The sequence below is a fragment of the Penicillium vulpinum genome (genome assembly GCF_028829585.1).
Source record: "Penicillium vulpinum strain IBT 29486 chromosome Unknown utg000004l_segment0_segment0, whole genome shotgun sequence".
Taxonomy (NCBI): Eukaryota; Fungi; Ascomycota; class Eurotiomycetes; order Eurotiales; family Aspergillaceae; genus Penicillium; species Penicillium vulpinum.
Genome location: NW_026643244.1, coordinates 6699957 through 6712383, shown reverse-complemented (window position 1 = coordinate 6712383; position 12427 = coordinate 6699957). Strand labels below are relative to the sequence as shown.

The following is a 12427-nucleotide window of genomic DNA, read 5'->3' as shown; positions in this document are numbered from 1 at the left end:
GCGGATACCACTCAGCCATTTGCTTGCATTTTCGACCTCCGCCCGGCACATCCATTCCGGTGCCTTTGGATCGATCTCTGCTATTTACTGGCTTGACATTTAGAAGCGTTGTCCCAAAGATACCCACAAAAGCCATCGACACGCATGGCACACCTTCTCGCTCATGGGTACATCTCAAATGCACCCCATTCTCATTGTTGATCTCTTTGCCATATCACGAGACATCACAATATTGGCTTTTATTTTGCATCCATCTTTGGTTGATATCATACAAGGCTTCAATCTGTAACTTTTATTTGCTTTCTATTGCTTATGTTGCTCACTTGAGACAACTGTACTTTTGACCAACCTTTGATACAGGGGCACTGGGAAACTCACCATCAACTACATCAGCATGGCAAGGCGTCGATACAATACCACGGGACTTCTGAATTTCCATTTTGTCTATTACTACAAATCTACACGTTTGGATAATACATACTTCGAAAAATTTTCTTGAGTATTATTCTGATCGCTCCTAAATTTCCCAGTTCGCAGGTTCGCAAACAGGCATAATCACCAAACCATCCTTTCCTGGACCGACCCCTTATTGAGCCGCCTGCACAGCCCTGACCTCCTCATCCTTGGGAAGGACATCCGGCACAGGGCCCAGAGGAGTAATAGCAAACTGATTAATCTGCTTGTGACTCTTGGTATAATGGAACTTGATATGCTCAAAGTCGGTGGTATCCCGGAAAGCAGGGACATCCCAATACAGTCTGCGCACCCAGCGGTGGATAGCCGGGAACCCAGAGCGGATATCACGCAGATTGCACTTGAAATGCTGTACGTAGACCGGGTCAAATCGGATGATGGTGGTGTAGAGTCTGATATCAGCCTCGGTGATCTCGTCGCCGAAGAAATACGGCTTCGAGGCTGCTTCCTGCTTAGCAAGGTGGGCTTCGACCTTGTCGAGCGAGGAGAAGAGCGTTGTTACGGCTTTCTCGTAGGCTTCTTGCGTGGTTGCGAAACCAGATTTGTATACTCCATTATTGATGTCGTTGTAGATCCATTCGTTGGAGGCGTCGATCTCAGCTTGTAGAGCTTTGGGGAAGGGGTCGATTTTCTTGAATTGCTCTGGGAGGATATCGTCGAATTCATGGTAGAGCATGCGAATGATTTCAGAGCTCTAGTTTTGTAAGAATTTGAAATTGAAAATGGCTTCTTTGGAGAAGATTGCTTCGTACCTCGTTGCTTACGATCAGCTTGGTCTTCTTGTCGAAGAGAACTGGGACGGTAAACCGGCCTGTGTAGTCTGGATCATTGGAGAAGTAGACCTGTCGGATATGGGTGAATTCCGGGTGTATAGGATCAGGAATTGTGTTCTCCCCCGTCAGTTTCTCATCGGGAGTAGCGAATCGCCAACCTAAGAGTTGTGTTAGAACCTTCCGATTTTCCCACATGTTGTGACATAGATCTAACCTTCCGCCCCAAGATGCCAATGTACCGAAGAGAAAGAGATGAAGTCCTCGAGACCCTTGAGCTTCCGAGTGATCAAAGTCCGGTGAGCTAGTAGATAATTAGTCACTGAGAGCGGCTAGTCAATTGGAAGCTCTTTCCTACCCCAAGGACAAGCATAAGACACGTAAAGATGGTATCGGCCCTTCTCTGGAGGGAATTGGGCGCCGGCCTCTCTAGATATCCAGTTCCGGAAGACAGACTGTTGACGTTTGAACTCGCCCGACTTGTCGCCGGGCTTCACCCAATCGGTGATATTCATAGAATTTCCGGTCTTAAATTGCAAATCAGTAAAGTAATTGGAGCTCTTGAGGCCGACTTGTTTTCTGTTCTTACAGCCATATTGCGGGAGTAGATGATTGGTACTGCGGGGAACACGAGGCTTTGGTAAGCTGCACGAAGAGGCCCTGCGCGGAGAATTGGACGTGAAAGATGTCGCAATGGTTGAGATCTGAGTACAGTAAAGAACATAAGCGGCAAACACAGTGGAATTTACGCCTTATATAGGAAGAACAAAAATGTCGTCTTTGCGGGGGGTCATGACGTCCAGGTAATGACAAAATGCTGAGTCAGATTTGCTTATCGGAAAGAGGTCAGCTTTGACAAAGCAATGTGGATCGTCTTGGTAAAGCACATAATAATTTGTACAAAGATAGCTTAAATTGGTAATTTACGCATAATTAGACCTGCTGAGAGTCCGTGGAGAGTGGAATAATCATGATATCTAGCTACTGTACTAGCAATATGTAGCCAGCCGGCTTTTCGTAGATTCTAATCACCTTATTTTCCACCGAGCTTGACCATCACGTAAGGAACCTCAACATCCTCTTCTGTCTGATCCTCAGCGGTTACCTCGAAGATAATGTTCTTCTGGTGCTCGGGGACTGGCTTCTTGCTAACGTGCTCTACAAGCTTGCTCATACTATAAGGTACAATGTTAGTAATTTGACTCGCGCATGGAATGACAGAGATACTCACGGTAGAGGAAGGCGATCCTTGACCTTCGATGGGGGATAGAAGCTTGCATACAACAAGCTGACTCCAGAGCTGACCATGGTGATGTCCAAGCCCTTCTCGGCGAAGAAGTCAAGGAACTCCTGGAGGGGAATATCTTCCACCTCGAATCGGTCCCAGAGCTTGTCAATTGTGACCTCGCCTTGCTTGCCTTGATATTTGCCCTTTTCGCTGGCGATCGGCTCACTGAAGCTAAACAGCGGCAGCGCCAAATTAACAAAGCCGTTCTTGTATTGCTCAATGTCATCCTTGCCGTCGACAACCTTGTATAATTCGAGGGCAACAAGACCGGTGGCCAGGGCAGTAGTGGTGGCGATCGCCGGGATGATCTTTCCGGCAATGAATTTGGTCTTGTGTCGGTCGGCCTGAGGGATCTCGTAGTTGTCTGCACGGAGGTTGCTAGCTGCAGTTATGAAGTCGATGTGGTGATTGGTGTCATCGTCTTTCTCAAACTCAACTGGCTGCAAGCGGAAACCGGCAAGAGACTTGGGCGAGGGAAGAGATGCCACCAGTTTCTGGATTTCCTGCTCATCATTGGAGGAACTAGCTGGCTGGGCATTCGGATCAGGGTCGTTTTCATTGGCCTGAATCTTGACATTCGAGCTCGGGGTGAACTCAGGAACGATCATGTCATCAACTACTCTGCGGTAATAGCCCTTGTCCGCACCAGGGTTCTTGATTCCGTAGTTGAATGCATGCAGGTTAGCACCGGCAATAACAAATCCGAGGTGAGTGGGATTGAGGCTGTCAAATTTCAAGGGTGTAGGGGCACGCTTAGGTCCAGACCAGAATGGTTGACCGGATGATGTCTTGGAGTCACGGGGGAAGTTGTAGAGAAGCTGCTGGATTGCGTTGTTGTACTGTGCTTCAAATTGTTGGCGAGCCCACACAATACAATCATCGAAAGTGAGGGGTTTTTCAGTCACCAAGAAATCACGCAGGTGCTCCAAGGTTTGCTTCTCATTACCCGCTTGCTTGAGTGTTTGCTGGATGTAGTCAGATTGCGTGAGGTACATATTGACTGATTCAGGTGGGCCAACAAAGTAGGTTTGGAAGACGTCCCGTGCCCATGCAATAGTGTGCTCAATGCGATTCGGGAAACTTTTCAGGGTACACATAGGGAATGACTTCTCCGGGGGATCCTGAGAGCTGGAGTAGGACTCTGTGATGAAAGGAAGGACGACCTGAGTGTTACATTTGGTGCCCAGAGTACCACTCTCCAGCAATGGCTTGCGGAAGAAGACACAGCGGCGATCCACATATGTCCGTGCATCAACATTGTCCAAAGCGTTTGTCACACCATCAAGGCCGTTCCAGAAATCCTCATTGAAGACGTGTTCAGTGTCAGCACCGACGCGATCACGAAGAGTGACAATTTTACCATCCAATTCTGGGTTCATTGCTTGGGCGGCTGCAGATGCGCATTCACTCTTGAGTCTGCCGACGTCCTTGGGGCGGAAGAGGAATTGTCGGTTAAGATTGCTCTTCTCAATCTGGTCCATATCGGTGACGTAAAGCTTTCCTTTGGGACCTGTGCCCAGACCCATCATAGCCCAGTTCTTCAGCGTCTCGCAACCAATAGCACCGGAGCCGACCAAGAATTGGGTGACATTAGCAAGTTTATCTTGATATTCTTTGCCAAACACCGCAATTTGACCATCGTAGCGGGTACCAAGAGGTTTGCAGCTCTCTTCAGATCGAGTGACCGATGAAGGCAAAGACTCCAAAGAATCAAAGTACAACCACTGCTGCACAGGGCTGAACTTGCCGGAGACAGCTTTCAGAACTTCCTGGGCGGCGATGCCACCAAAGAAAGCTGCCAATGGATTCAGATCACCGCGGGCCTGGTAGCTCAGCTCCTTGATTATATTCTCGTCTAGTTCAACTTTTTCCTCGCCAGCCGCAGCAAGACTGTTAGCGATCTCCAGGACCTCCTTGGCGTCACTATCGTTGTGGGGACGAGGCAATTGGCGATCATGAGTCTCCGCAAACTTATGAAGAGCCTGGATACCAATGTGCAATTGTTGTGGCCGGTCAAACTTGGCAAAGTCGGACATGAGAAGCTCAGGATTTTTGAGTTGATCCTCCAGTGGCTCGAAATCAATGAACTTGGGCATCTTGACCTGACTGAATAGACCGCCACCCTGGTAAGATCCTAGACCGGAAACATCGCCAATAGTGAAGGTATAGGGACCTTTCACAGTGACTTTGCGAGGATCACTGTTGTTTAGGCCATCCATGCCCTTGACTTCAGTGAAAGTCACGAAGTCACCATCCTCGAGTCCATGCCTGGTCTCATCAAGCGCCGAAACCAACCCTTCCTCGTCGATATCCGCCACAATTCCACCGGCAGGTTCTTCGCCGTTGGGATCACCCACGGTAAAGTTCTTTCCAAAGTCATTAAAAATATAACCAAAGAGACCAAATGTATCCGTAATTGTGAGGTAGATTTTGTTCTTGTGGCAGAAGTCGGCAATCGCCAGTTGCTCCTTCAAGGGAGTCTGTGTGAGCACCACTGCCTGGTAGCGCTTTAGTTGTTCGAGATCGCCCACGAGGCTCTCGCCCTCGTGGACTGTAACGGGAACGTAGGAGTTCAACTCAGCGACTCTTGGAGCGGTAACTTCAGCACGGGGTTTGCCGACGTCCTCTGGCTGAAGGAAAAATTGCGAAGAAAGATCCGAGATAGCGACTGGTGCAGGGTCGTATAGGGTGAGGGATTTGACGCCTGCGAGGGCGATGTTCTTGGCTATAGAGACAATCAGATGTTGAGATGAAAGCAATGTCTGATTAATAGTTGAATGACGTACCGATTTCAACGCCCAAGCCCTTGAGACCAACTACTAGAACATTGGAAGAGCCCATGCGCTTCATGGCCTCGTGGCCAAGAACGTATCTCCAAGGTGTCAATACATACGTGGGATTTGGATGTTATAGAGGGGTGCGGGGCGCTTACAGCTGCCGACTATACAATGATTCGTCGATTTCCCCATGCTTGATCGCTTCGATGGCCTCTTGGGGGTTCTCGACCTGCATCTTGATGTCCTTTGGTGAAATATATTAGTGCCAATTTTGTGTCTAAGATCAAGGCTAACAATACCGTCATGGTTCTTTTCTCTGGCCGAGCTCCGACGTCGTCTTCAGAGGCTCTGCGCTTTCCGGGCTTAGCCGCGTCTCGAACAGGAATATTTGAAGGAATGATGAAAGTCAGGAGTTGAAAGCCTTGCGATGGAGCAAGCCTTTCAATAGTGATGATAAATCAAGTTGCAATGCCTAGCGTACCAGGTACCTAGCTCAACGAGCACGAAGAAGAGTAGCAATCCGAACGCAATCGACGGATAACAGAGGATTATGGAAGAGAAGAAAAAATAGAACGCTGTGGGAGGTAGGAGGTGTGAATAAGTAAAGGACAAGTCAGGACGGAGTACAAAGTAGGAGAAAGATCGAGAGAGGGACACCGACGTAAGAGGGGGGCCCGACAGCTAAGAGATGACTAATGGGCGGTGAGAGGGCGATTGGCCCTCTAACCCCGCGATACTCTAATAAACCACTGGGAGCTATCGTTCTCGAGTCACAGATTGTCTTGTTGAAAGTTGGAAGCTGTGGTAAATCTAGACAAGCTTGGGGTTAAATCTGGAGAATGACAACCGCCCCTATCTTCTCCGATTGGTTTTGAAGCCTGATATTCACTACGCCACGTTTGACGCGTCTCGGCATCAACGCGAAGCTTGGCGTCGTCAAACACTCTACTTCACATGTGTCGCTTTGAATTCGTGGGGCGCGGTCTATTATACTGGCAGCGGAAGAACTGTCCAGTTGAGAGACATTTCTCTAGGTGAGTTTTCCCCATATACGCCTATGACCACCAGCTTATGATTGATATCCGATAGGGAACTCTCGTCAGAATGCTCCATGAGATCCTACTCTCCCTCTCCGGCCAGCCATCCCCCCTCTTCAATACCCAAAAGGGGGAAAATGATGTTACTCAAGATGATTTTCCCCTTCTTTCGCCTCCGGAGAAAGCCCTCCTCGCCTCCGTTGCCCATCTGAGTCGACTCCATGCGCAGTTACGGAAATATGCCTCCGACATATCCTCTTCGAGCCCATCTGTCATATGCCGCTCTGTCTCTACAGCTATTGTTGGAACACATCTAGGTGAATTCCAAAAGAAGATCCTGGAGGTTGAAAGGGCGATTCTTGCCGAGGACAGTGGATATGTCGGAGGATATGGTATTGTTCCATTGTCGACTATCGTGGGGGAGTTCGCACCATGGACGCGGCGTATGGAGTGGCTTTGGGCCGTTATCAGGTTCATTCAACCTGAAAGGAAAAGCACCGAGCGTTTACATGGTTCCACAGGAGCGGCGCTAATGGACCATCTGCGAACTGAAGCTCAAACAGGATATCTTGATATCAAGGAGATGGCCATGCAATTGGCGGCAGCGGCTGAGAGAGCATGGATGAAACAGCTTTCAATGTGGTTACTTTATGGGAATCTTCCTATTTACGGGAAGGAAGACTTTTTTATCCAGGAGGATACCGAAACAGAGAATGACGAGGCGCAATTCAGCGTAAACGCTCGATTGCTCCCAAATTTCGTTACGGCACAAACGGCCGGCTCAATACTATTCATTGGCAAATCCCTCAATCATATTCGGGCGAAACGGAAAACTTCAATAGCCGGAACCTCTACTGCGCCGGTGACATTATATCGGGAGCACATCGAGCAACTTGCGGGCCTGAAACCACCAATTTCGCCTTCAAAACTGACTACTGCCATTGACTACATCCGTCTTTCCCTTTCTCAATCAACCTTATCGAAATTGTTGCCTCTCCCGAAAATCCTTGAAATTCTTACCTTGCTTCACAATTTCCTTTTACTCGGACGAGGAGAGTTTGCAATGGCTCTTGTATCACATGCAGATTCCCGCATTGAGGAAAGCCGACGTCGAAGCTCATCAGCAACCCGTCCACTAGGAAAACTTGACGTTCTTACTATCAAAGAAGGTGATATCACGGCTGCGCTAGCTGAAGCATTGGCAGAGCTTTTCTCAATACAAAAAGAGGAGGATCCAGCCGACGAAGAGCTAGAACTTGCCCGGGAGCTTCTTTGTCTGTCCATCTGTGGCCGCAAAAGTGCCCGACCGATGACGCCTGCCCAAACTCCCAATTCGATATCCGAAATCTCAAAGGTCTCATTTGAAGATCTGCTCTTTCCCATACCCACAAACCTCAGCGCACATATCCGAGCTCCTCTTGACCTATTCATCTTGAGTTCTGATATTGTCATATATTCTAAGATCCATTCTTATCTCCTGGGAATACGGCGGGCTCACATCCGGCTTGGAGATCTTTGGAAACGAACTCCGTTGCGGCGAAACTACCCTACACCGTGGGGACCACCCAGAAGCAGCAGTATCTTTGGCCAAGCTAAGCTGAAGGCGAGAAGGAATAGAGATAACGCCCGCGTTCGCCAAATGCGCCATATCTGGGCCACGGGCAGTGCATGCCTGTTTATGCTTTCCGAGATTGGTGGCTTTTTCCAAGGAGACGTCGTCAATGCGTCGTGGCAACACCTTCGCCAATGGATTGAAGGATGCTCTTCGTCCACAACATCAGCAGCCCCTGGGTCCCGGCCTGGAACCGCATCCTCTTCTAAATCGCATCAGAGTTCCAAGACAGTGTCTCCTGGCCGGATGCCCATCGGAGTCTCCTCTAAGTCTGGCCAGCAGACCATGGGACGGCACGACCCCGAGGCTCTCACGGTTGCCCACCGTCGACATTTGTCGTCTCTGGTGCAATCCCTCTTTTTGACCGAACTACCCTTCACAAACGCCCTGAGAGGGCTTCTCACAAATATTGACCGCTTTGTCGCCCTTGTGGTCCGGCTGGAAATCATCCAACGCAACATGGATCTGGAAACAGATGAAGGTGTGGAAGACGCTTTGGTAGATTATGCCCATGAAGAGGGTGAGGTATGGGAAGAGCTACGCGCTACTCGAAATGATGTTGAGACGGGTATTAAGAATCTCGTTGGGAACCTGCGGGACATTGATGATCGTCGTTCTAGAGAGGGACTAGCAACGAATTTCAGTCAGATGTGGCCTGATTCCCGCCAAGATGACAGCACGAGCCCCGGCTTTAGCCATTACGTGCCCCACAAAGCAGCGGGCGTGGATCGTCTGCTCATGAAACTAGATTTCGGCAGTCTTAGCAGCGGCTTCAGACCCGAGTCTACTGCTGGTTTCGCAAGTATGCCATGATGGCTGAAGCGGCTCATAAACCCTAATCAGTCCTTTGTTTTTTTTTTGTTGTGCTTCGTTTACTAGTACCTTCCCAGCGAAAAATTGGCGTTTTATCTCAAGGGCATCGGATGGTTAGGACAATTGACAGGAGTTGGAATATTGCATTGATCGGAGGGTTTCCCTCGTTTTCTTGCACTATTTGTTTGTGGTAGTCTTCATAAAAGCTATTTTCCATGAAATCGAAATCGATACATTCATTGTTACGTGGTGAGGTCATGATGTGTCGCTCACCGGACTTCCCATTTAGAAATCAGCCGCGGAAGAGAAGCGAGAAAGAAGAAATGCGTACATTTTGTGCCCTCGCAGATCGCGTTGCTTATTTCTTTAACAGAAATATATAAATGAATTCTATCTAGATCTCAATCTCAATCCCTGAGGGTGGATTCGCATTTCAACCACTGTCTCATCAAGGGGCACGGGCATATGGATTCATGACAACATCAATAATGGCCGCCTTGTCGGTGTAGCACTCGCTGTGCTCCCCGGTGCGATCCATGAGGCAATTATCAATGAAGTCCAGATCATCCAGGCTCTAAGCTCTTCTGCGTCGATCTTGCAACCAGGAGCCACGTAGATCACCAGTATTGCTATTATCGAACATAGCATATATGATAGCAGTGCTGATGTAGACATTCCCATCCGGGGTGTTCTCATCCGCGACGTATAGACCTGTTAACCTGGCTCCCCAATGAAGGACAATGATCCAACTTAGTACTATAGATTTCACCCTAGGTCTTGCAGCGCTGTTCATCGTTAACCACAATATAGTCGCTGCTAACATGTTATTGTCTGCACTATTCGAGGACATGAGTGACAGAACACAGTTTTAGCAATCTTGGTATAACAAAGCTAATGTCTTGGGCAACAGAACCTCCTAAGGTTCAAGGTTTGAAGTTCGTTTAAAATATGAAGGCTTATAAAACAGCAAGGTGGAAATTAAACCTTATCTGTACGAAGTACGTATATATTTTTTTACTACGCACACCATCTCATAGGGCGTTCGAGATCACTTTCGATCCTTTGATAGCCGCTGCCTACACCATAATGGGAACGGGATTTTAAGCACATGACAATGTAGGGCTTGCGGAATGGGTCTAGAAAGGTGGTCTCGACAACGAGTTCGGTTTCTCAAGTCACAAAAAGGCATATGGAGTAGAATTGGCATGCATATCGGGTGTGCATACATTGTACTCCGTAGTGGCACCTGCTTTCCAACATGTTTTCCTAGCGATATAGAAAGATTGATAGAAATAGTTCCTTGCCTATTATCACAGCAAGTGCAAAAGAAAGACCCGAATGTCTTATTCAGAGTAAAGCATAGAGTATTCCACAGAGCTGTTTCACAAGTGTCCTTTGGGCATGGAAGTCGGTGTGAGATGTAAAAAAGGGTTACCGGATTAGGAAATCCCGGACTTGAATGTATGAGATTTGATTAAGCTCATGTGGTCCATTCCTCCCATCCTAAAAATAAAATAAAATAGAAATCAGAGCTCCGGACTGGACAAGCTGCACGCCCATGGGGTTCCAGTGGATTTAAGGTGGAACTCGGAGGGTCTGGGGGTTCCCCTGGGGGGTCCCAAGGGGCCCGGGACGCCGAGAAAGGAGAAGACGAGGTATCGCACTGCCCACAACTTTTCTGTGGAATTTGGAGCCTTTGAAGGTCTTGAAATATTCATGGAATAATGTCAAGCAAGAAAATAGAAAACATATTACGCCTCCACCTAGCCGTTAATGCCGAGTGTCTCATTGGGGCCGGCATTCCGCATCTGCACGGGGAGCTTCAGCTTCGCGGGATCTTCTAATATTCCCCTAACTATCTAGCCCCTCTCGGCCCGGAACAAGACCGGGCATCGCCATGGAGCAAAGAAACGGATTCTAAGCCAATCACGCTCACATACTATCAATTGTGATCGACAATCGTGCATAATCCCGCCAGGTGGGCCATTCCATCGAAGTTCCTCTCGAAGTCTTACCGTCTTCAGCCCAAGGGTCACGATATTCCTTCTGTATGGTAGCGCGACCCCCTTTCTTCGAAGTACCCCATCTCCACAGCTAATCAGAGCTTCGGTGGTAAGCTTAGGCCTTACTGTGGATGTTCTCGGTCAACCGAAGTGCTGGGTCCATTTGAGAGATAGTGAAAGCAGTTATCCACCTGGTCACGCGCAACTGGAATTAGATCTTTCTTGTTAATATTTATGCAGGATGTTATCCTTCTCGGTAGGCTCTCTAAGGAAATGCCGTTCCAGCTCTCGAGGAATATAAAGGTACCACCCAGACGCCATGGATGGGATATGGTGAACTCTTTGGTTGCATCAGTACTTCTTATCTCACAGCTATTGACATTAATATCATTCCAATACCTCTACTTTATATACCCCTGATCCGTCCTTTGGCCATGTCTTTCATTCCTCGAGTATTGGCCCCCGGTCGTACACGACTAGCTCGAGTTGCTGTCACTGCTCCTCGCTCTCTCTTTTCCTCATCAGCCGGCTTGTGCTCGCCTTCTAAGAGCTCGTTTAACCCTCACGATATCCACAATGTAACTCACAGCCCGGATCACATTCAATCAAAGTTGCCTGCGAAAGAGCTTTTGCGCAACAACCATCGCTTTAGCGAATTTGATCTTGAGGGCCGCGTATATGCTATCACTGGTGGTGGACGAGGGTTGGGGCTGTCAATGGCAGAAGCATTGATCGAGGCCGGGGCAAAAGGTACTTACACCCTGATCTCCACCCCACCCCGATATCAAAATGAACGAATGTTAACGCAATGTCGAATAATCAGTGTATTGCCTGGACCGCCTCGAGTCCCCACATCCAGACTTCCTCGTTGCTCAGCAAAAGGCTAAGAGCGACTACGGCTGTAGCTTGGAGTACATCCGCATCGATGTACGCAACAACATTGAAGTCAACAACACATTTGCAGCCATTGCAGCGCAAGAAGAGCGATTAGACGGTCTAATCGCCGCAGCTGGGATCAACCACCTCCAAAGTGCACTGGAGCACTCCCAGCAGGCTTTAGATGAGGTGATGTCGATCAATTATACTGGAGTGTTCAATTCAGCCACCGCCGCTGCACGCCAGATGTTCAAATACCAACAGACGGGCTCGATTCTACTAGTAGCCAGTATGAGTGGCCTAATTGCCAACAAGGGCATGACCTCGCCCGTGTACAATTCGTCTAAGGCGGCGGTTATCCAGTTGGGTCGTTCTCTAGCTATGGAATGGGGTCGTCATGGCATTCGTGTCAACAGCTTGTGCCCCGGGCACATCATCACCCCGATGGTGGATGAGGTATTCAGGCAAAATCCCGCTGCCAGGGCTACTTGGGAAGCGGAGAACATGCTTGGTCGCTTGGCGATGCCGGAGGAGTTCCGCGGTACAGCTCTTTTCTGTCTCTCTGATGCGAGCAGTTTCATGACGGGAAGTACTCTGCTCATTGATGGAGGACACACTGCTTGGTAAGCGGTATTATCAACTGGCAAAACATTTACACAAAAGTCAAGTTTGAATAGGAAAAATGTATATAGCTGGCAAAAAAAGTTCAAAGAAAGGTACATGTATACTACTAGCGCTGTGAATTTTGTACAATAAGGGTATCCACCAAGGTTCATT

The 12427-nt window shown here is 48.5% G+C and overlaps 4 protein-coding genes across 4 annotated transcripts; 2 read left to right on the top strand and 2 right to left on the bottom strand.

The window, feature by feature from the left end:
- Nucleotides 1-586: 586 nt before the first annotated feature.
- On the bottom strand, nt 587-1968 carry N7479_011058 (glutathione S-transferase family protein; the record flags this gene model as incomplete). The annotated part of the gene is made up of 5 exons (XM_057258749.1): nt 587-1168; nt 1227-1405; nt 1462-1548; nt 1603-1771; nt 1834-1968. The coding sequence occupies 5 exons, from the start codon at nt 1966-1968 to the stop codon at nt 587-589; spliced, it is 1152 nt and encodes a 383-aa protein (XP_057106207.1).
- A 309-nt stretch (nt 1969-2277) lies between these two features.
- ubaA (E1 ubiquitin-activating protein ubaA) lies at nt 2278-5544 on the bottom strand (the record flags this gene model as incomplete). The annotated part of the gene is made up of 4 exons (XM_057258748.1): nt 2278-2419; nt 2476-5257; nt 5319-5404; nt 5465-5544. 4 exons carry the CDS (start codon nt 5542-5544, stop codon nt 2278-2280), a joined length of 3090 nt encoding a protein of 1029 aa, XP_057106206.1.
- An 869-nt stretch (nt 5545-6413) lies between these two features.
- Nucleotides 6414-8771, top strand: N7479_011056 (uncharacterized protein; the record flags this gene model as incomplete). The annotated part of the gene is made up of 1 exon (XM_057258747.1): nt 6414-8771. The coding sequence occupies one exon, from the start codon at nt 6414-6416 to the stop codon at nt 8769-8771; it is 2358 nt and encodes a 785-aa protein (XP_057106205.1).
- A 2437-nt stretch (nt 8772-11208) lies between these two features.
- N7479_011055 (putative short chain dehydrogenase/oxidoreductase) lies at nt 11209-12277 on the top strand (the record flags this gene model as incomplete). Its single annotated transcript, XM_057258746.1, has 2 exons — nt 11209-11524; nt 11598-12277. The coding sequence occupies 2 exons, from the start codon at nt 11209-11211 to the stop codon at nt 12275-12277; spliced, it is 996 nt and encodes a 331-aa protein (XP_057106204.1).
- Between the last annotated feature and the right edge of the window lie 150 nt (nt 12278-12427).